This window comes from Stegostoma tigrinum, chromosome 26 (genome assembly GCF_030684315.1).
Source record: "Stegostoma tigrinum isolate sSteTig4 chromosome 26, sSteTig4.hap1, whole genome shotgun sequence".
Taxonomy (NCBI): domain Eukaryota; kingdom Metazoa; phylum Chordata; class Chondrichthyes; order Orectolobiformes; family Stegostomatidae; genus Stegostoma; species Stegostoma tigrinum.
This window is the reverse complement of record NC_081379.1, coordinates 38406198-38431056: the sequence shown is the minus strand read 5'-3', so window position 1 is coordinate 38431056 and position 24859 is coordinate 38406198. Positions and strand designations below refer to the sequence as shown.

The 24859-nt window shown below is 41.3% G+C and overlaps 1 protein-coding gene across 2 annotated transcripts in view; it reads right to left on the bottom strand.

Annotated features, from left to right (window-relative positions):
- Positions 1 to 24859, bottom strand: part of sppl3 (signal peptide peptidase 3) — a 188436-nt gene that overhangs the window by 16507 nt on the left and 147070 nt on the right. For both annotated transcript variants that reach the window (XM_048556050.2, XM_048556049.2), the window contains exon 7: positions 15404 to 15510. In XM_048556050.2, the coding sequence (XP_048412007.1) occupies positions 15404 to 15510 (107 nt within the window). The remainder of the gene's footprint in view (positions 1 to 15403; positions 15511 to 24859) is intronic.

The following is a 24859-nucleotide window of genomic DNA, read 5'->3' as shown; positions in this document are numbered from 1 at the left end:
CTCGGAGACCTTAACTTTCTTTAGAAAGTATGGTGCCCGTTTTCTAGCTGTGGGTGAATTAAGGTTTCAGAACTTTTGTCATTACTTCTGTTTTTGCACTCTGCACCTCTGTTTATAAATATGGTATATTTTTTAAGACTGCTGTTTCAACCTGCTGTATGATGTTCTGCATGATGTGTCTCTGGTTCTGCAACATTTTTTGTAAAAACACAAAAAGGCCCTTGAAGTTTTATTTTGCTCTCCAGTTTCTTCCCATTCTACTACAGCACTGGTCAAAATGAACAATAGCACTGAACTCCAGGGATGAGAAGACATACGTACAGGAGTTAGAACATAGAACAGTACATAGAACAGTACAGCACAGAACAGGCCCTTCAGCCCACAATGTTGTGCCGACCATTGATCCTCATGGATGCACCCTCAAATTTCTGTGACCATATGCATGTCCAGCAGTCTCTTAAATGACCCCAATGACCTTGCTTCCACAACTGCTGCTGGCAACGCATTCCATGCTCTCACAACTCTCTGCGTAAAGAACCTGCCTCTGACATCCCCTCTATACTTTCCACCAACCAGCTTAAAACTATGACCCCTCGTGCTAGCCATTTCTGCCCTGGGAAATAGTCTCTGGCTATCGACTCTATCTATGCCTCTCATTATCTTGTATACCTCAATTAGGTCCCCTCTCCTCCTCCTTTTCTCCAATGAAAAGAGACCGAGCTCAGTCAACCTCTCTTCATAAGATAAGCCCTCCAGTCCAGGCAGCATCCTGGTAAACCTCCTCTGAACCCTCTCCAAAGCATCCACATCTTTCCTATAATAGGGCGCCCAGAACTGGACGCAGTATTCCAAGTGCGGTCTAACCAAAGTTTTATAGAGCTGCAACAAGATCTCACGACTCTTAAACTCAATCCCCCTGTTAATGAAAGCCAAAACACCATATGCTTTCTTAACAACCCTGTCCACTTGGGTGGCCATTTTAAGGGATCTATGTATCTGCACACCAAGATCCCTCTGTTCCTCCACGCTGCCAAGAATCCTATCCTTAATCCTGTACTCAGCTTTCAAATTCGACCTTCCAAAATGCATCACCTCGCATTTATCCAGGTTGAACTCCATCTGCCACCTCTCAGCCCATCTCTGCATCCTGTCAATGTCCCGCTGCAGCCTACAACAGCCCTCTACACTGTCAACGACACCTCCGACCTTTGTGTCGTCTGCAAACTTGCTGACCCATCCTTCAATTCCCTCGTCCAAGTCATTAATAAAAATTACAAACAGTAGAGGCCCAAGGACAGAGCCCTGTGGAACCCCACTCACCACTGACTTCCAGGCAGAATATTTTCCTTCTACTACCACTCGCTGTCTTCTGTTGGCCAGCCAATTCTGTATCCAAGCAGCTAAGTTCCCCTGTATCCCATTCCTCCTGACCTTCTGAATGAGCCTTCCATGGGGAACCTTATCAAATGCCTTACTGAAGTCCATATACACCACATCCACAGCTTGACCCTCATCAACCTTACTAGTCACATCCTCAAAAAACTCGATAAGGTTTGTAAGGCATGACCTACCCCTCACAAAGCCGTGTTGACTGTATTTGATCAAGCCATGCTCTTCCAGATGGTCATAAATCTTATCCCTCAGAATCCTTTCTAACACCTTGCAGACGACAGACGTGAGACTTACCGGTCTATAATTGCCGGGGATTTCCCTATTTCCTTTCTTGAAGAGAGGAATTACATTTGCCTCTCTCCAGTCCTCAGGTACGACTCCAGTGGAGAGCGAGGATGCAAAGATCTTCGCAAGTGGCGAAGCAATTGCATTTCTCGCTTCCCAAAGCAGCCGAGGACAAATCTGATCCGGGCCTGGCGACTTGTCAATCTTAATGTTTGACAAAATTTTCAGTACATCAGCTTCCTCTATCTCTATCCAGTTGAAATAAGCCATTCCTTCCTTTAAAACTGATCTGCTATTCAATAAGATTATGGCCAATCTGTGTATCAAATTTCATATCCCTATCTATCCACAATAATTTTAAATTCCCTTGCCTTATAAGAGTCCATCTATCTTTGCCTTAAAAAATAATCATCCTACCTATTTTCTACCATGTCTGAGGCAGAGTTTCAAAGTTGCACAACCCCAAAGCATCTATCCTCATTTCTATTCTAATAGAGCGATCTCTAACTTTAAACAGTGCCTCTTCATTCTAAACTAACCCGTAAGAAGAAACATCCTTCCCGCATCCACCTTGTCAAGATCATACAAGGCTTTATGCACTCCAAACAAGGTATTTGCCCCCCCTTCTAGATTTCAGCGGTAACAAACCCTAGTCTCTCCAAACTCACTCCATTCAATCACACACTCATTCTAGTTATCCATCTAATAAATCACTTCTGAACCATCTCTAATTTATTTCCATCCTTCTTCAATTAAAGGAGGAAAACTGTACACAGTTTATGATGTGGTCTCACCAACGCCCTGTACCAATGAACTATAATCTCCTTACTTTTATGCTTAACTCCTCACAAAGGACAACATCCCACTGACCTACATGGTACATGTTGTACCTGAATACTAGCAGTGTGTAACCCATGCACTAAACCCCTCAAATCCCTCGACACCTCAGAATTCCAGTCATCCTCCATTTAAGTAATGAACATAGAACATAGAACATTACAGCACAGTACAGGCCCTTTGGTCCTCGATGTTGTGCCGACCTGTCATACCTATCTGAAGCCCATCTAACCTACACTATTCCATGTACGTCCATATGCTTATCCAATGATGACTTAAGTGTACCTAAAGTTGGCGAATCTACAACCGTTGCAGGCAAAGCGTTCCATTCCCTTACTACTCTGAGTAAAGAAACTACCTCTGACATCTGTCCTATATCTTTCACCCCTCAATTTAAAGCTATGCCCCCTCGTGCTCGCCATCACCATCCTAGGAAAAAGGCTCTCCCTATCCACCCTACCTAACCGTCTGATTATTTTATACATTTCAATTAAATCACTTCTCAACCTTCTTCTCTCCAATGAAAACAGCCTCAAGTCCCTCAGCCTTTCCTCATATTGCCTTCCCTCCATACCAGGGAACATCCTAGTAAATCTCCTCTGCACCCTTTCCAAAGCATCCACATCCTTCTTATAATGCAGTGACCAGAACTGAACGCAATACTCCAGGTGCGGCCGCACCAGAGTTTTGTACAGCTGCAGCATAACCTCTTGGTTCCGGAACTCGAGCCCTCTATTAATAAAAGCTAAAACACTGTATGCCTTCTTAACAGCCCTGTCAACCTGGGTGGCAACTTTCAATGATCTGTGTACACGGACACCGAGATCTCTCTGCTCATCTACACTGCTAAGAATCTTACCATTAGCCCAGTACTTTGCCTTCCAGTTACTCCTACCAAAGTGCATCACCTCACACTTGTCTGCATTAAACTCCATTTGCCACCCCTCAGCCCAGCTCTGCAGCTTATCTATCTCTCTCTGCAACCTACAGCATCCTTCGTCACTATCCGCAACTCCACCGACTTTAGTGTCGTCTGCAAATTTACCAACCCATCCTTCTACGCCCTCATCCAGGTCATTTATAAAAATGGCAAACAGCAGTGGACCCAACACCGACCCTTGCGGTACACCACTAGTAACTGGTCTGCAGGATGAACATTTTCCATCAACTACCACCCTCTGTCTTCTTTCAGCAAGCCAATTTCCGATCCAAACTGCTATATCTCCCACAATTCCATTCCTCCGCATTTTGTACTATAGCCTATTGTGGGGAACCTTATCGAACGCCTTGCTGAAATCCACATACACCACATCAACCGGTTTACTCTCATCTACCTGTTTGGTCACCTTCTCAAAGACCTCAGTAAGGTTTGTGAGGCATGACCTACCCTTCACAAAACCGTGCTGGCTGTCCCTAATCAATTTATTCTATTCTAGATGACTATAAATCCTATCTCTTATCACCTTTTCCAACACTTTACCAACAACTGAGGTAAGGCTCACAGGTCTATAATTACCAGGGTTGTCTCTACTCCCCTTCTTGAACAGGGGAGCCACATTTGCTATCCTCCAGTCGTCTGGCACTATTCCTGTAGACAATGACGAGTTAAAGATCAATGCCAAAGGCTTGGCAATCTCCCTGGCTTGCCAGAGGATCCTAGGAAAATTCCCATCCGGCCCAGGGGACTTATCTATCTTCATCCTCTGTAGGATTTCTAATACCTCTTCCTCGTGAGCCTCAATCCCACATAGTGTAGTAGCCTGTATCTCAGTATTCTCCTCGACAACATTGTCGTTTTCTAGAGTGAATACTGTTGAAAAATATTCATTTAGCGCTTCCCCTATGTCCTCTGACTCCACACACAACTTCCCACTACTATCCTTGATTGGCCCTAATCTTACTCTCATCATTCTTTTATTCCTTAAATGCCTATAGAAAGCCTTCGGGTTTACCCTGATCCTATCCCACCAACAACTTCTCATGTCTCCTCCTGGCTCTTCTGAGCTCTCTCTTTAGGTCTTTCATGGCTACCTTGTAACCCTCAAGCGCCCTAACTGAGCCTTCACATCTCATCCTAACATAAGCCTTCTTCTTCTTCTTGGCCAGAGATTCCACCTCCTTCGTAAACCACAGCTCCCGCGCTCTACAGCTTCCTCCCTGCCTGACAGGTACATACTTATCTAGGACACAGGAGCTTTTCCTTGAATAAGCTCCACATTTCTAATGTGCCCATCCCCTGCAGTTTCCTTCCCCATCCTATGCTCCCTAAATCTTGCCTAATCTCATCGTAATTGCCTTTCCCCCAGCTATAACTCTTCCCCAGTGGTATACACCTATCCCTTTCCATCACTAAAATAAACATAACAGAATTGTGATCGCGATCACCAAAGTGCTCACCTACTTCCAAATCTAATACCTGGCCGGGCTCATTACCCAGTACCAAATCTAATGTGGCTTCGCCCCTTGTTGGCCTATCTACATACTACGTCAGGAAGCCCTCCTGCACACACTGGACAAAAACTGACCCATCTATAGTACTCGAACTATAGTGTTCCCAGTCGATATTTTGTAAGTTGAAGTCCCCCATGACAACTACCCTGTCTCTCTCACTCCGATCGAGAATCATCTTTTCTATTCTTTCCTCTACATCTCGAACTATTCAGAGGCCTATAGAAAACTCCCAACAGGGTGACCTCTCCTTTCCTGTTTCTAACCTCAGCCCATACTACCTCAGTTGACGAGTCCCCAAACATCTTTTCTGCAACTGTAATACTGTATTTGACCAACAATGCCACACCTCTCCCCCCCGCTTTTACCATCTTCTCTGTTCTTACTGAAACATCTAAATCCCGGAACCTGCAACAACCATTCCTGTCCCTGCTCCATCCACGTCTCCGAAACGGCCACAACATCGAAGTCCCAGGTACTAACCCATGCTGCAAGTTCACCCACCTTATTCTGGACGCTCCTGGCATTGAAGTAGACACACTTCAACCAACTTCTTGCTTGCTGGTGCCATCTCGCGTCACTGAAACTTTATTTTGGACGTCCCTACTCTCAACCTTTTCTATAGTCGAAATACAATTTTGGTTCCCATCCCCCTGCTGAATTAGTTTAAACCCACCCGACTAGCCTTAGCAAATTTCCCCCCTAGGATATCGGTACCCCTCTGGTTCAGGTGAAGACCATCTTGCTTATAGATGTCCCACCTACCCCAGAAAGAGCCCCAATTATCCAAAACCCTCCCTTCTGCACCATCCCTGTAGCCACGTGTTCAACTCTGCTCTCTCCCTATTCCTCGCCTCACTAGCACTTGGCACGGGCAACAAAACAGAGACAACAACTCTGTTCATCCTAGATCTCAGCTTCCATCCTAGCTCCCTGAATTTCTGCCTAAAATCCCCATCTTTCTTCCTATGTCGTTTGTGCCAATGTGGACCACGACTTGGGGCTGCTCCCCTTCCCACTTAAGGTCCCAAAAACATGATCAGAGACATCACGCACCCTGGCACCTGAGAAGCAACACACACAACCGTGAGTCTCTCTCGTCCCCACAGAACCTCCTATCTGTCCCCCTAATCATGGAGTCCCCCAATGACTACTGCTCTGCTCCTCTTCCCCCTTCCCTTCTGAGCAGCAGGGACAGACTCTGTGCCAGAGACCTGTGCCCCACTGCTTTCCCCGGTAAGTCATTCCCCCCCAACAGTATCCAAAACAGTATACTTATTGTTGAGGGGAATAGCCACAGGGGATCCCTGCACTGCCTGCCAGTTCCCTTTCCGTCCCCTGACTGTAACCCATCTGCCTTTTTCCTGTATTTGAGGAGTGACTACCTCCCTGTAACTCCTCTCAATAACCCCCTCTGCCTCCTGAATGATCCGAAGTTCATCCAGCTCCAGTTCCCTAACGCGGTTTTCAAGGAGCTGGAGTTGGGTGCACTTCCTGCAGATGTAGTCAGCAGGGACACTAGTGGTGACCCTTACCTCCCACATTCTGCAGGAGGAGCATTCAACTGCCCTGACCTCCGTTCCCATTATTCTAAATTCCCAAGATTGTTAAAAAATAAAGAATAAAAAATAAACTTGTCACCTTACCAATAAGGCGCACAGAACCTTTTTTTGGTTAGAGGAGGATGGGTGGGAGACACTACCCGAGTAGTGTTTCGGGTAACGTAACCACACAATTATATTACCTCACTCACTCACCAGTACCGTGTCGGCTCCTGCTCAGCGTACCTCCGCCTATTCACGAGGTAAGCTTTTTATAGATTCAAAAACAGTGACTCACCAGCTTCCCGACAGGCTCCTGCTCCAAGCTCCCACTCACGCTGCTGCTCAACCAGAAAAATACCGTGCCTTTTAAAGTCTTCCTGCCAACGTGAAATTCTTTACATTTTTCCATATTATACTTCATCTGGCAGAATTTCACCCACTCATTCAACCTGTCTATCGCCACATACAGCCTTATATCTTCATCATAAGCTAGTTTCCTACCTAGTTATGCACCATCAGCAAATTTAGCTATCAAAACTATTTCCTCATCCAAGTCATTGACACACATTGTAAAATGTTGAGGTACCAGCACAAACCCTTTAGGAGTCCACTTGTCACATTCTGCAATCCAATATGACCCAAATCAACACTACATTTTCTGCCAACTAGTCAATCTTCTATCCATGGTAATAGATTACCCATTACACTATGAGCTTTTAATTTTCTACAACAACCTTGGATGTGGCATTGTATCAAATGCTTTCTGGAAATCCAAGTACAGTACATCTATAGTCTCTCCTTTACTCAGTGCATGCTACTCCTTCAAAAGAACTCCAATAAATTGGTTAAAACAGGATTTCTTTTAACAAAACCAAGCTGACTCTTCCAGATTACCTTAAGATTTTCCAAAGCGTGCATTTATAGTCTCTTTCTAGCACCTTCTCTGTGAATTTGTCAAGCTAACTGTCTGGAGTTTCATGTTTTCTTCCATACAAAAGGGAGAGAGGGAGGCAGAGTTTTGTTTGCTACATTTCGGTTTCTTGATTCAGGAAGGTTCCAAGAGAACTTCGGAAAAGATGCAAAAGGAACAACACTTGACAATGCAGAATTTGATTAAGTGTCGTACCAATGTGTCATAGCACAATTTAGAGTCAGTCAGAATCAGGAGAAAAACTTTAGTTCTTCACACTCAGCACAAGGAAGATGGTTGGGGCTTGCTGGTAATCAACTGCCTTAGTCCCAGGATATTACTGCAGGAATTCCTCAGGTATTGTCCTGGGCTAACCAGCATCAGAACAGTGGCTTGGAAATACCAGCATCTGCAAGTTTTTCCTCCAAACTATATACCATGACAAGATTACTTTCTTTTACTTTCAGGGGATCAAAATCCTGAAAATTTCTTTTTAACAGCATACTTACCTCCCATGGCCTGCAGTGGTTCAAGAATTTAGCTCATTAATTGTTTCTCAAAGACAGTGATAGCATAAATACTGGCCAAGCCAATGCCACCAACAGCCCAACAAGAAATTAGAAGCTTTCTTTTGCACTTTAGTGTTAAATTTCAACTGACATATGCCTGCCCATTCCACCAAAGCTTTCTTAGTTCTCTTGAAGTCTACCACTGTCCTTCACAAAGGATACCGCATTGCCAATTTTATATCATCTTCACATTTTGAAATGATCACCTCTAACTCAATATGCATCACAAAAAGCTGAAGTACTAACCACTGGCAAACACTAACATATACCTTTCTTCAGTACAAGAATCTACTGTTTACCACTACTTTGTTTCCTGCCAAAAAAACGTCAGCTTTCCTGCTCCTAAGATGCTGCTTGGCTGTACCTTGTTATCTCGGATACTCCAGCTTCTGCAGTTCTCTCATTTAATCTTGTTATCATGGTTTTAACTTCTGTCTGCAATCTTTGTTTCCAATATAGTCAGGACTATTTCATTATCAAACTTTTAAAATTGGCACCCCCACCCCCGTTATGCTCTTTCCTCCTCTCAATTGTCTGTATCTTTCAGAGTTAATCTAAAACTAATAATATTATGGTTGCTGTTCTGAGGAGTTGCACCAAACTTGAAAAGTTGGCTTGGATCTGCTCTCCACACATGCTGCCAGAACTGGTGAGTTTCTCCAGCAGTTTCTATTTTTGTTTTTTATATTAAGGTTACTCTCCCTAAATGCCCCACTTATTGATAACTGTTCTACTCCACCACCTCACTCCCATATTCAGATCCAAATCACAAAGAAAGTTCTCCACACACTTCAGAAATTGTTCCCCCTCTATCTAGTCACATTTTATATAGGGATAAATAAAGTTCCTACGCAAAGCTACTCAACAGTTGTTACTCCTTTGTGCAATACTGCAGTCTCACTTACCCAGATGCCTTTAGGAAGACCAGAAGGCCTTGGGTAGTTCAGGCCAATTCGATTCAGCTGGGGTAAAGGGCAAGTTTGGTCTACAGAAGAGCACCAGTACACAACTGGCAAAAACAACAAGACAGGTGCCATAAAGCCTGGCACATTCTAAAAATATATTTTTCAGACACTCCAGATTTCAGACAGGTTTTTTTTGAGAGCATATGTACGCATTCACGTACACTTACTTCTCTATATCCTTCCCATTTGTGTAATGACATTCTACTTTTTTTTAAAAAAGTCTAACCAAATAGATTCTGTGCTTGACCGCACCAGGACTCAAACTCTCAACACTGAAATATTCTTAGAATCCCTCCTCCCCAATGTTCTTATACTGCATTCTCATTAGCTATTTGCATCTGCAGCCCACCGTTGTGCACTTGTGTACACTTAATTTCAGTAAGCGGCATAGCACAAATTGCCTGTGTTTAGAAGCAAGTTTCTTTTTCAGTTGACTAATTTATCACCATTAATAATCTGAAAAAAATCACTACAACTTTGTTACTTAGAACATTGACACAGTAGATTGGTAACATTATCACGTCTATCTGAAAAACTACACTTGAACAATTAGACTTCAACTCTAGCTTCGTGCAGAAAGCACTACTTGCCAACCCCCTCCCCCACCCACTACCAACGATTGCCACTTCATCCCTCCTAGACAAACTCCTAAAAGTTGAAAAGTTCATCAAAAACAGTTAACGCTGCGTGAAGTCTGAACTTGCTGTTCTTTAGGACTAATCATTATTAAACTATTCAAACGAGACTGTGATGGAGCACACAACAGGATAGCTTTAATAAGCCATTGTATTATTTGTATCATTGTGGAGAGATACAATTCAGACATTACTTTTTAGAAGTTTACGTGGACGCATACAAGTATATCTTGAACTTTTAAACAAAAGTCACTTTGCCAAGGAAACAGCACTGGATATAATAGCAAACAGTACATCTGAAAGTAGACTGGACGGAGTCAGGCAGTCTGGAACATTTAGAGGTTGCATGGCCTGGTTTGTGGGTGGATCAGACCAAATTTTTATAACCATGTCAGAGACAATCTGATCTGCCTGAAGAGTAATAGCCCATTGCTCTCTCTTTTGCGCGACTTCTCTCAGCCAAAAATAGGAGCTGATAACACTCTAAATGTCATCTTTAGCGCTCAGAATTCCTGGAGGATTTGTTGGAATGTACCCCACCACGTCAGCAAAGGGAATTCAGCCAACTGCAACTATTTTAGGAATACATCACATTGCTAGCATCTTGTAGCGCACAATAACTTCAGAATCAGAATACTATTTTAGATAATCCATGACAAATTTTTTTTCACAAGTTTAGCTTTATTTGAATGCATTCTGCTATTTTTTGTGGGATGTGGGTGTCGTTGGGTGGCCAACATTTAGTGCCCATCCCTAGTTGCTCTTGAGGTGGTGATGGTGAACCGCTACAGTAAATCTGTAGATTGACCCACACAAATACCATTAGGGAGGGAATTCCAGGACATTGACCAAAGACAGTGAAACAATGCGATACAGAGTCCAAAACTAGAGGGTACAGGGTTGGGTTGAAGGGGGAAAAGACTTGAAAGGGAACTAAGGGGGAACATTTTCATGCAGAGGGTGGTGCATGCATGGAACGAGCTACGAGGGAAAGTGGAGGAGGCTGGTATAGTGAAAAAAATTTAAAGCATTTGGATGGATATATGAATAGGAAGGATTGAGAGGTCTGTGGGCTAAATGCTGGCACATGGAACGAGATTAAATTTAGGATACCCGTTTGGCATGGATAAGTTGAACTGAAGGGTCCGTTTCTGTGCTGTACAACAATGACTGTACATTTCCAAGTCAGGATGGCGAGTGGAGATAGTGCCAATCAAGTGCACTGTTTTATCCTGATCGGTATCACTCCAACTAGAGGAGATTTTGCCCCCGATACCAACAGATTCTAGTTTTGATAGAGCTACTTGATGCCACACTCGTCCAATGCAGCTTTGGCATCAAAGGCAGCCTCTCTCGCCTCAGGAATTCAGTTCTTTTGTCCGTATTTGGACCAAAGTTAAATGAGGTAAGGAGCTGGCAGAACTCAAACTGAGCACTGAACAAGGTATTGCTGACTAAGCGCAGCCTAATAGCACTGTTGGTGACACCTTCGATCACTTTGCTGACAATTGAGTGTAAATTGATGGAGCGGCAATTGGCCAGGTTGGATTTGTCCTGCTTTTCATATACAGGACATACCTGGGCAATTTTCCACATTGTCAGGTAGATGCCAGAGTTATAACTGATTTAGAACAGCTTGGCTATGGGTGCGGCAAGTTCTGGTGAAGAAGTCATCAGTGCTATCGCTGGAATGTTGTCAGGGCCCACAGCCTTTGCAGTATCTAATCCCACCAACTGTTTCTCGATATCACGTGGAGTGAATCGAATTGGTTGAAGACTGGTATCTGTAATGCTGAGGACAATCAGAGGAGGCCAAGATGGATCATCCACTTGGCACTTCTGGCTGAAGATTGCAGCAAATGCTTCAGCCTCATCTTTTGCACTTATGTGCTGGACACTTCCATCATTAAGGATAGGGATATTTGTGGAGCTGCCTCCTCCAATGAGTTGTTTCATTATCCACCACCATTTATGACTGGTCGTGACATGACTGCTAAGTTTAGAAATGATTTATTGGCTGAGGGATTGCTTAGCTCTGTTTATGCTGTTTCGCATGTCCTATTTGGTAGCGTCACCAGGTTGACACCTCATTTTCAGCTACGCCTAGTGTTACCCCTGGTGGAGTGGGGGAATGTGTCAGGCCACGAGGTTGCAGATTCTGGAGTAAAATTTTGCTGCTGTTGATGGCCCACAACAACTCTCAGATGCCCAGCTGAGTTGCCAGACTTGTTTCAAGTCTGTTCCATTTAGCATGGTGATGTGCCACACAACAAATGGAGGTCATTTTCAATGTGAAGGCAGGACTTCATCTCCACCAGAACTGTGCAGTGATCATTCTTACTGATACTATGAAGTCAGAAGCCACACGACACCAGGGTTACAGTCTAGCAGGTTTACTTGAAATCACAAGCTTTCGGAGCATAGCCCCTTCGTCAGGTGAAGTGCTACGCTCTGAAAGCTTGTGATTTGAAATAAACCTGTCAGACTATAACCTGGTGTCGTGTGGCTTCTGACTTTGTCCATCCCAGTCCAACACCAGTACCTCATGTCATGATACTGTGATGACCAGATGCATGTGGAAACAGCAGAATGGTAAGGATGAGCTCAAGTATGTTTTTGTCTCTTGTTGGTTCCTTCACGATGTCCTGCAGACCCAGACTGGCAGCTAGATCCTTTAGAATCCAACCAGCTTTATCAGCAGTACTACTGCTGAGCCACTCTTGGTGTGGGCCATGGAAAACCCCCACCTGGCATACATTTTGTGCCCATCATCCTCGTATTGTACCAATTCGCCAGCAAAGGGAGTACGATATGAGGTAATCAACAGGTTTCCTTGTCCACGTGTAACCCAAATCTATGAGACTTCAGGGGATCTAGAGATAACCTTTAGAACTCTTGTGGCAACTCCCTCCCAACTATATACTGCTGTGCCTGTCCTGCCAGTGGCACAGGACACATCAGGGATGGTGGCGATGGTGTAAAGTACAACTCCGTGAGCATGGCCATGTCAGGCTGTTGTTTGACTGGCCTGTGAGTCAGCTCTCCCAATTTTGGTACTTGCTTCCAGATGTTGGTAAGGAGGACTTTGCAGTGTCAACAAGTCTGTTTCTGCCATTGTTTTTTCTGTGCCTAGGTCGATGCAGGTGATCTATCCATTTCTATTTTATTTTGAGACTTTGTAGCGATTGGTACAATTGAATGGCTTGCTAGACCATTTCAGAGGGCAAGTAAGAGTTAACCACACAATAATCTTTGCATTTTTGTTTTGGTAATAAACCAGTCATTTACTGTTGACTAAAGAAACCTAGCTGACTTGTTCTTAATACTAAAAGGTTAAACGGTCTGGGACCTATATAATTGGCTAAATTTAACCAGATTGATGATATAAAGTTTGTCGTGACCATTAGAGGAGTGGGATTAGAAAAGGAAACAGTGCATTCCTTTTACCTCCATCATATTGATATGAAGCTCAATAACGAAGCAAAACTAGAGGCGATGGTTGGGTTGCTCAGTCAAGCTGTTGCATTAACAATGCGTGCAAATTTGACTCCATCATCAATACAAAAGATAGAAGGGAAATGGACCGTTTAGATCTAACAAGCTACCCAAAGGGCAGGGAAAGAAGACAATTTTGGTGAATTCAAAACGGAACAGAATAGTGTCTTGGCAAAGCAGCTAACAAAACTGGGATATGGAGTGGTATACACAACTTATTAAATTCCAAGAGTGGTCTGATATACTATAATGTTGTCTAGTCCACTACATTAAGAAAATGTAGTTAAAATGATATATGTTTTATTAATACAATTTTTCAAAGTTTAAAATTACTGGAGCACAGCAGTTGTAATTAATTATTTTATGCAATGAGTAATGTATATATTGTACAGAACAAGAATGTCATTAGATATGAAAAAGTAGTCATTAATTATATAAAGACAAACACTGCCTGGATGTGATGCCAGGCAATCTCAGAAGGGCTCAGATGGCGAATTAATTGCAGTGGAGTCTGGTTGCCATAGACTGATGTATGTAAAACAATATCATAAGAGTTATGCAGATATACAGCACAGCAACAGACTCTTCATGCTGACCATATATCCTATACAAATCTAGTCCCATATCCCTTGAAACCTTTCCTAATCATATACCCATCCAGATGCCCTTTAAGCGTTGTATTAGGACTAGCCTACACCACTTTCTCTGGCAGCTCATTTCATACACACATCACCTTCTGCATGAAAAAGATGCCCCTTGGGTGCTTCTTCTATCTTTCCCCTCTCACCCTAAACCTATGCCCTCTAGTTTTGGACCAGTCCACCCCAGGGAAAAGACCTTGGCTACTGACCTTATTCAAGCCCTTAATGATTTTATTAAATTCTATAAGATCACCCCTCAGCCTCCAGCGAAAATACACACAACCTATTCAGCCTCTCCCTATTCCTCAAACCCTCCAACTCTGGCAACATCCTTGTAAATCTTTTCTGAACCGTTTCTAGTTTCACAACATTCCTCCTGAGGGAGGCCAGAATTGCATGCAGCATTCCAAAAGTGGCCAATGTCCTGTGCAGCTGCGACATGACCTCCCAACTCCTATATTTAGTGCACAGACCAATAAACTGTAACCACACCAAACTACTCCTCCATTATCCTATCTACCTGTGACACCACTTTCAAGAAACTGTGAACCTGCACACCATGAGCTTTTTGTTCAGCAACACTCACCAGGACCTCATCATTAAGTGTACAAATCCTGACCTGATTTGCCTTTCAAAAACACAGCACCTCACATTTATCTAAATTAAACTCCATCTGCAACTCATCTGCCCATTGGTCCCTCTGATCAAGCTCTGTTGTACTCTGACGAAACCTCCTTTGCTGTCTGCTACCTCTCCAATTTTGGCATCATCTGAAAACTTACCAACCATACCTCCTGTGTTCACATCCAAATTATTTATATAATTGACAAGAAATCAGTGGACGCAGCACCTATCCTTGTGGCACACTGCTGGTTGCAGGCCTCCAGTCTGAAAATGTCTTTAAGTGAACTATTTAAATCAAGATGAAAAGGTGACAACATCAAAAAAACATTTTGTCCAAACTCAAATCTGATTTCTGAATCTTTGAAGTTGACACCCTGCACCTTGCTACTTTTCCCAAAATAGTTTTGGCTAAAATGGGCTGTTTAAGTCATTAAGTTGGCCAATAAAATTATTTATCAAGTTAATTTAATAGTATGGTATTAAACTGCAGTGATTCAAGACAGCATTTAGCTTGATGTAGGATGTATTTTGTGTTAACTCTGAGGAGGAAATCCTCAGGGGTTAGGGCTTATATTCAGTAACCCTGATGGTAACCTGGTTATGATAGTGAGAACAAGACCATTCTGGATACTCATAACCCTTCAGGTGATTGACATTCCGTTTCAAGGCTCATGGATTGGCTGCTTGACAAATGTACCATAAGACCATCACTACGCATGTAACTATGACCCAAAGTGACCCACCACCCTCAAGATAAAGGTGGGGGAATGAATCAGGGAAAATCAATATTTAACAAAATAAATTGCTAATTGAAGTCTTCCAAACTTAGAATTTATACATTATATCAATGACATTTCCAATTATTTGCTTCCATGAGTGAGGCTAATTTGTACTTTCATTAAATGTTGAAGATTTTAAATTAACTAATTGTAATGCACCTTCTCCGTGCAAAACTAAAAAGACAGAGAAGTTCAATGAATGTGTTTATAATTATGTAGTTAATAACAAAGCTATAAAGAGCAAAGCCATTACAGGAGCAATGCTCTATTGCAACTTACCCAGAAGACATCATAAATGAGGAGTCCAGAAAGCAGCAAGCAGGAAACTTTAAGACTTGGCAATCGTACAAAAGCGATCATGGCCACACAGAGGCCCATTGCCAGAGCTATAATAGAACACAAGCAATATATTGGCAAACTGTAAAATTGGAACAGAAATTTTTGATTTATAATGCTAAGCATAGATTTCAATACACTTAAACATTATTCATGTAATGCACAAACAATTGAAACCAGTTATATTATGTTCAGCAATTTCCACAGTTGATTGATTTATTGGAAGGAGGGGAACTATTTGGAACAGCTCGAGGCCAGTTGCTTTTGCTTTAAAAAGAGGATGTGTAATTTTCATATAGTGCCAACACAGCTACTGAAGTCTGTTTCAACTGTGCCAGTGACTATCTAGTTGTAGCTGGAATTGTTAGTCATTGCAAGCAGCTTTCATTCTCTAAGTGTTATTTCACCATTTTTTGATTATAAAGCTGGAGAAATAACTATTGGCCAGGATAGCATTTCGAAGAGTCCCATTCATTGAACGTGCAATTTGATATTCCAAACAATACCTCCAATGATGTAGCACTCACTCAGTCCTGCTTTAATGTCAGCCTATATTATAGACTCAGATCATAAAGATCTTGCTCAAAAGTCTCGGGCTCTTTTATAATCAAAAACTATAAAGTCTCTTCCTTACGCTGATCAAGATGAAAATAAATGATGAACAACACTGAAACAGACATATATTATCCATTAAAAGCAACATGGACAAACATTAGGAGAAATGAACTGTATATACATAGAATGAAGAAAGGAGGAGTGTTCAGAAAGTCTTAGACATGAAGCCAGACATGACGAAATGTAAGAGGAGCATGAAGGTGATCAAAAAAAGCATGAACACTTAGGAAAGTCACCAAGTGGAACCCTGAATAAGCAGTGATGATGGCGTATACCATGGTTTCAAAATAGACCAATCAAAACACACTTCCATCCTAGGGTCTAAAATAATAGATGGTTATTTTGCTTCTCATTGTCCAGTGTTCCCTTTATGTGGAAAAGATCGCTTTAAATTAAAAGGTAGGAAATGCAACTCCTTCATTCAAACAGGGAGACAGACAGCAGGAAACTACAGACCATTTAGCTTAACACCCAGCACAGAGAAAGCATTAAACGTCATTAACAACAATGTTGTAGCATGGCACATTGAAACATTCAAGGTTAAGCAGGTACTGTCAAGCTGTCTTTTTGAAAGGGAAATCATGTTTATTAATTTATTAGAGTTTTCAAAAATTAACTTGCACTACGGATAAAGGATCTGGCAGATAAGCGAATTTTGAATTTCTAGAGGGCATCTGACAAAGCGGCACATCAAAACTTTTTCAGAAAATAAAGGTTTAAGATTGGGGGAGGCAACATATTGAAAAGGACAGAGGATTTGCTCAGTAATAGAAGACAGAAAGTAAGCATAAATGGGTCCACTTTCTGGTTGGCAAGTTGGGAATGAATGGTGCGCCACAGGGATTAGTGCTAGAATTATGATATATTGACTTGGACGTAGAGATCTAAGGTATGGTTTTTTTTAAACTTTGCCGATGACACAGACGAGTGGGAGAATTGTTATAAGCTGTGAGGAAGGAAGGAAGGAAGAGGTTACAATGGGATATTGAAAGGCTGAGTGAGTGAGTGAAGATTTGGCAAAAAGAACATAAAATGGAAAAATGTGAAATTATCCATTTTGGCAGGAAGAATTAAAAAACATTATCTAAATGATGGAAGAAATTGCAGATCGCTGGGATGCAGAGAGATCTGGCTGTACTCATGCATGAAACACAAAAGGTTAGAACACAGGTAATTAGGAGAACAGGATGAATGCCACTGTTCATTGAGGGATTTTATTTGAAAAACTGGAAGGTTATGCCCCCATTATCAGTGACACTGCACATGGAGTACTGCATACAGTACTGACGTCCACATTTAATGGAGAAAGGAAATCCACTGCAAGCAGTGCAGAGAAGGTTTTTAAGATTAATATCTGAAATGAATTGCCAGCCAAGGTAAGAATGAACAAGGTGGGCTTGTATCCACTGGAGCTGAGAGGTATTAAGAGCCAACTTGATTGAAACATACAAGATCCCAAAGGGCTCAACAAGGTGAATGTAGGATGTTTCCTTTTCCATAGGTGAATCAAAAGTATAACCCATCTTAAAAGTCAAAAACTTACTAAGATTTTGTCCTAGTACCTAGTAAGAACCATACTGCATATGTGGCTGGGTGGAGATTGGCTAATTCTGTGCAAATACAGAAAATCAAATCCTAAACTCCTTTCTTACAATTAGAGTGGGACTACTGCCCCGACTTTAGTTTTAATCACTTCCCTTTTAGCCAGCTCGTGTTAAATAGAACAGTTGGCCAACTGAATTGGTTTTCAAACTAGAAAAATGCACTGTCTTGTACCCACTTCTTGAATAGTGGAAGAGACAGGAGAGGCCAAGTGATCTACTTCACCTCCCTACTTGTATACTCAAATATATTTAAGAGTTTCTTCTATAACTTTGGTCAGTTCAAATTAGTGGAAAAGGTCCAAAGAGCAAGGCAACAATTTCAAGTATTTTGAAGAAAGGTTTACAGTATATAAATAGCTTTAGGGGGTGCAGAATGAGGACTATTAAGAAAAAAAATGATAGACTGATACTCCATGAAGCTAAGATAAAACTTCAGGACAACCAAGGTCATTTAGGTGTACAAATTTAAATTACTGGTTTGTATATTGAGCTAAATGTTTCCCAGTTCAACAGGTTCTCTTACATCAAGTTTTAAAAAGAAAGGATTAGGCTAATTAATATGACCAACCAACTCAATTGTCAGAAAGGTACACATTTATTGCAGAATTTCTGGATTAAGATCTCATGGATGGAAAGCTGCAAATGTTGATAAAATATCATTTTTACATAACTTTGACAAATAGATGTGGTAAATGACAAGGATGGTAGCAACAGATTCAAGGACAACACAGGCAGACTGGTGAAATTGCAACAGCATGCTGCTAACATGAAGTGATGCATTTTACAAAGAGAAACGTGGGGGAAACACGAGATAAGTGGTAAATTTTATTGGCAGTGCCAGAACAGACATCCAAGGGAATATACACAAATTTCTGAAAGTTGCAGGAGAAAGAGATAAAGTCCTATAAATCGAGATATGGAGTACAAAGGCAGAGGTACTAAACTTTTAAAAAACACTGACTACATCTCATGTGGAGTAGGCTGGGCAACATACATTCAGAGGGGAGCCCAGGCCTTTAAGATGGTGCACAGGAGATTTATTAGAATGACATTTAAAATAATTCATGTCTTCTAAGCGGGAAGAGAAAATAAACTGGGACTGTTTCCTGCAGAACAGAGAAAGGAGGAGGATATAATTATTAAGGCAAAATTCTTAATTTTGGTAAAAATATAAAATGAGAAATTATCTCCACAGGAAGAAAGGTTGACAAGAAGGTGGTATAGATTCAGGGGGCAATTAGAAGGGAGGCTCTCTCTAAAAGTGAGTTATGATCTGAAATGCACCATCTGAAATGGTAGAAGGAATTCAATACTGACTTTCTGAAACAATTTGAATAAATAATTGTAGAAGCATAAGGGAGAGACAACTTGGATAGATCTTTCAACCATTTCTGTAGCTCTTTCATAGTGTCACCAGACATACTAGGCCTGAATAACCACCTGTGCTATATGATTCTAAAGACCTAAAATCTAAACACAGTCATTTGCTACTGGAAGAGTTTTACTCTAAAATCATTTTATAAATTTGTTAACATTTTATAAATTTCAAGTTGGTGAAATGTGGATAATGATTAATTATGATGCTATGCATACTCATGGAGAAAAAATCTATGCCACATGTAAGACAAGCAACAATAATCAGTTTTTACAATGAAAAAATGTTAATTCAAATGTTCCAAACACTTCAAGATAATGCAAAGAATTCTTTCCTCATACTCCCTCAAGTAATTAAAACAAATCTCTTCTCATAACTCAAAGCAGAAAGGTAATTAAGACCACAACAGCCAGCTGGCTAGCCATTAGAGTTGTAACTTCCCAAAGAACTGCTAGTCTTGTCAATCAGTAACGTATCACCCATCGAACAGCATTTTTCTGCAGTCCTTTCTTCCTCTCCCTGAAGCACAAACTCATGGGATGATGCCAGTCGCACAGTACCTTGCCCATGTGACTATTTTTACTGGTTGAGCCTTGGAAACACTATTTAACAAGGAGAGCAATGTATCAGCATGATCCATGTAAGTATACTTTCCAAAATCTATCCATGGATACTGTTGTGTAGAACTTGGGCTAATTTCTCACCCTAGCCCTCATTCACTAAGACCAATGGTAGAAACCCAAGTGAGATAATAGTAGCTCAGCAAAGCAAAGTGTCTTTCTGGACCCACTGGTGACAAGGAAATTATCAACAACTGAAAAATTGTAACTACATTTCAAAATAGGGCAAGGCTATGTTGAACCTAACTTCCACCAGGTGAACGTAGCCCTAATTTTCTGAGAGCTATTTGTTTTTATATTTTAGTTTCCACTTTTAATAAAAAGCATGTTCTTTAAATCTGTTCTTTTTATTCAACCTCCTGTAGACCCGTTCCTCCTACCTTCTAACCTGTTAAGCATCCATGCTTTAGTTTCTTTTCTCTCAAGTCTCTGGCCCACTACATTAAAAGGTATTAATTGCTATCTCCAAACAAGCAGCATCGTCAGCTTCCTATCTCACTGATCCTAGCTTCAAACACATCTAGAGGCTAGCCACGTAGCCTATCCACAATGAATCAATTACTACAAGTCTACACTTTTCTCCAAAGTATTTCCTTCAAAATAAAGATCTGGATGTGAGTTTGCTCGCTGAGCTGGAAGGTTAGTTTTCAGACGTTTCGTCACCATTCTAGGTAACATCAGTGGGCCTCCGATGAAGTGCTGGTGTTATGTCCCGCTTTCTATTTATCTGTTTAGGTTTCCTTGGGTTGGTGATGTCATTTCCTGTTCTCTCTCTCAGAGGATCGTAGATTGGCTCCAAATCAACGTGTTTGTTGATGGAGTTCTGGTTGGAATGCCATGCTTCTAGGAATTCTCGTGTGTGTCTTTGTTTGGCTTATCCTAGGATGGATGTGTTGTCCCAATCAAAGTGGTGTCCTTCCTCATCTGTATGTAAGGATACTAGTGATAGTGGGTCATGTCATTTTGTGGCTAGTTGATGTTCATGTATCCTGGTGACTAGCTTCCTGCCAGTTTGTCCAATGTAGTGTTTGTCACAGTTCTTGCAAGGTACATCTACAAAATACCAAAGACATAGGTAGAACCAGGAACGAAGATGATGTGAAGGAGAAATACAATAAATTGCACTCTGAATGGAAAAGTAGAACTTCAAAGTTAATGATCTTGGGATTACTACCTGAGCCATATGCTATTTGAAATGGCATGAACATGATTTCAGAAACGAATGTGTGGCTTAAAGAACAGTTTTAAAAATGTGTTTTGGCTTGAGACACTTTAACTAAACATTTGGCACAATGGGACCTGTACCATTGCGGGGTATTAACTGAACCATGCTGAGACTGGTATTTATATGAGCTACTAGAAAATTACAGATAGCTTTAACAGCAAATCAAGCATGGCTAAACGTAGCACGTGATTCTGAGAGGTGTAACTCAAGATGTACAGTTGAAGTAGGAGAACAAATTATTGATTGAAAAATTAAGGCCAGAGAATGGCAGGGATGGACTCATAAAACAATCTTAAAAATATACCAGCAGTTCACACTAGATGCTACAACTGTAATTCTTTGAGGACGTGACAAAGTTGATTGATGAGGGAAAGGCTGTAGATGTCATATACATGGACTTCAGTAAGGTGTTTGATAAGGTTCCCCATGGCAGGCTGATGGAAAAATTTGAAGTCACATGGGGTCCAGGGTGTGCTAGCTAGATGGATAAAAACTGGCTGGGCAACAGGAGACAGAGGGTAGTAGTAGAAGGGAGTTTCTCAAATTGGAGACCTGTAACCAGTGGTGTTCCACAGGAATCTGTGCTGGGACCACTGTTGTTTCTGATATATGTAAATGATCTGGAGGAAGGTGTAGGTGGTCTGATCAGCAAGTTTGCTGATGACACTAAGATTGGTGGAGTAGCTGTTAGTGAAGGGGACTGCCAGAAATTACAGCAGAATATAGATAGACTGGAGAGTTGGGCAGATGAATGGCAGATGGAGTTCAATCCGGGCAAATGCGAGGTGATGCATTTTGGACGATCAAATTCAAGGGCGAACTACACAGTAAATGGAAAAGTCCTTGGGAAAATTGATGAACAGAGAGATCTGGGTGTTCAGGTCCATTGTTCCCTGAAGGTGACAACACAGGTCAATAGGGTGGTCAAGAAGGCATATGGCATGCTTTCCTTCATTGGGCAGGGTATTGAGTACAAGAGTTGGCAGGTCATGTTGCAGTTGTATAGGACTTTGGTTTGGCCACATTTGGAGTACTGTGTACAGCTCTGGTCGCCACATTACCAAAAGGATGTGGATGCTTTGGAGAGAGTGCAGAGGAGGTTCACCAGGATGTTGCGTGGTATGGAGGGTGCTAGCTATGAAGAGAGGTTGAATAGATTAGGATTATTTTCATTAGAAAGACAGAGATTAAGGGGGGAACCTGATTGAGGTCTACAAAATCATGAGGGGTATAGGCAGGGTGGATAGCAAAAAACTTTTTCCCCCAGAGTGGGGGACTCAATTACTCGGGGTCATGAGGGTCATTCAAAGTGAGAGGAGGAAAGTTTAAGGGAGATATGCGTGGAAAGTTCTTTACACAGAGGGTGGTGGGTGCCTGGAACACATTGCCAGCTGAGATGGTAGATGCAGACACGTTAGTGTCTTTTAAGATATATTTGGACAGGTACATGGATGGGCAGGGAGCAAACGGACACAGACTGTTAGAAAATAGATGACAGGTTTAGACAGAGGATCTCGATCGGCACAGGCTTGGAGGGCCGAAGGGCCTGTTCCTGTGCCTGTGCTGTGGGTTTCTTTGTTTCTTTGTAAGATAAAAACTGAAGTAAAAGCAGATTACTCAGAGACTGGAAATGTGAAATGAAAAAAAAACAAGAAAGTGCGAGAGAAGACAGTTAACATTTCAAGTCCAGCATGACTTTTCTTCACAACAGGAAAGGAGTCATACTGAAGTCAAAGTGTTAACTTGCTCTAAACATCTCAGCAGACTTGCTGAGTTTCTCCAGTATTTTAGCTTTCATTTAATATCGGTTTGGGTGGAGATGAGGAATCGCAGGAGAAAGAAGTCAATTGTGAGACTACCTGCAGGTCCTGAAGAGCAACCACAATGTATGTATTATACAATAACTAACGGTGTGGTGTCTGTGAGTAAGGTATGGCAGTAATCACCAGTGATTTTAATCCATACAAACTAGAAAAATCAAAGGGGTAACAGTGATGATCAACTCATTGAGGAGTAGTTCATTGAATGCTCCCGAGATAATTTGAGCAGCAAGTTTTTGAACTGATCAGACAGCAGGCTGCATTAGATTTGGCATTGGGTAATGGGACAGGATTATTGAATGGCGTGGAAGAAAGCACCTCTAAGCAATCATAATGAATGAATTTGCTCTTCTGTTTGAAAAGGAGAAAAGTGGATCCGGGATTAATATCTTAAACTGAAAGAGTGCAATTATGTAAGCATGAGTGCTAAGCTAACTGAAGTAAATTGGGATATTACAATTGGAGATAACTGAATAAAACAGCAGTGTAGATATTTGAAAGGAATATTTCAGAGTGTGTCCCTGCTATGAAGAAAAAGTCCAACGAAAGGATCTACCACTCATTGTTAACTGAAGACATTGTTGCGAAGTTGGATAGAGTATTAACGGATTGGAAGGCAGGACATTAGAATTTGGAGTTTATAAAATATCGGTGTTAATAAAATGCTATGGACATAGTAGTGTGTGGTCCCTTAATAGATTGTGCTTCTTCTGGGCTTAGAAATTCAAATAAGGACGTATGTGGGCAGCAGCTTGTGGGTTTGCAGATGCACAGAGAACACTCAAATTGAAACAAAAACAAATTGAAACATTTGAATCAAAAAGCCATACAGCTAGCAGGCCAAACAGCAGTATTGTTTATTATCAAAACAAGTTTTGAATTTAGTCAATTTGAATCAGGATACTGAATTAGTCACCGAAAACCAATTAAATTTCAATTGATGGTTTTGACAACACAGAACCAGTCTTATTTTAAGAAACTGATAGGTTTTCAAGCATATAAAAAGGAGAGGGCAGTTGGAAATTCAGGACAGTTAACTCTAGCAGATGGAAGTTAATAGATCTTAGCTTGCAAGAGAATGCTGACTCTGTTTTCTCTAGGTTTTGGAGAAAGCCTCATCTAAATCAAAAGACACTTACAGCACAGCTAGCTAATATTCCTAACAGAAGAATTTGATGGACAAGGAACAGAACATTCCAGAAGACATGTAACCTGACTGCAATTTTGAGACACAATTTTTAAAAAAATTGGGACTTGTATTTACTGGAATCTTGCTTTATTTGGGAATAGTTAGAAGGGATTTATGCAGTTTGTTAATAATTTAGTTTGTTCACTGTTAAGATGTAGATAAACAAATTGGTACTCGTTGATTGTAGTGAATGTCAGAGGTTTATTTTGTTTAACCACTAAAGGTTGCGGTAGAAAGGGTACACCTCTTTTCACACACCTTTTTAACAGATTGTAAGGCGAGATACATCCCTTTGGGTATTCTGGCTTTAGATCTCAGAGGATCAACCTCCGCTTTATAAGAAAGCTAAGGAAAGCATCAAGCTTAAAGGAAAAGCATAACAGTTATGCAAAAATTAGTGGCAGGTCAGAACACTAAGAATAGAGTGTGTCTTAAAGGATAAGCAGGCCAAAACATTAGAACATAACAGAAAGCTAACTAGAAACATTAAACAGATGGTATGAATTTATACTGGTATCTAAAAAGGGAAGAAAAAGGATAGCATTGATCTTCAAGAGGGTGAGAATGGGCATTTGACAGTGGATAATAGATTAGTAGATGAAACAAACTAATATTTTGCTTCTGTCTTCACCATGAAGGATACAAAAAAAAGTCCAGCAAACTTGCGTATCAGGAGGATAAAAGGAGAGGGGAACTGGTGAAATTACAACTACTAGGGAAGCATTACCGAACAAAACCATGGAGCTCCCAGTTAATAAGTCTCTGGGTCTTAGCGGGCTTTGCTCGTCTTTTTTATAAATTTATTTACTTATGTGATGTGGGATTTGCTGGCTGGCCAGCATGTACTGCCTGTTACTACTTGCCCTTGAGGTGGTGGTAAGCTGCCTCCTTGAACTGCTTAAGTACACATGCTGTAGACTGACCCACATTGCCCTTAGGGGTAGAATTCTA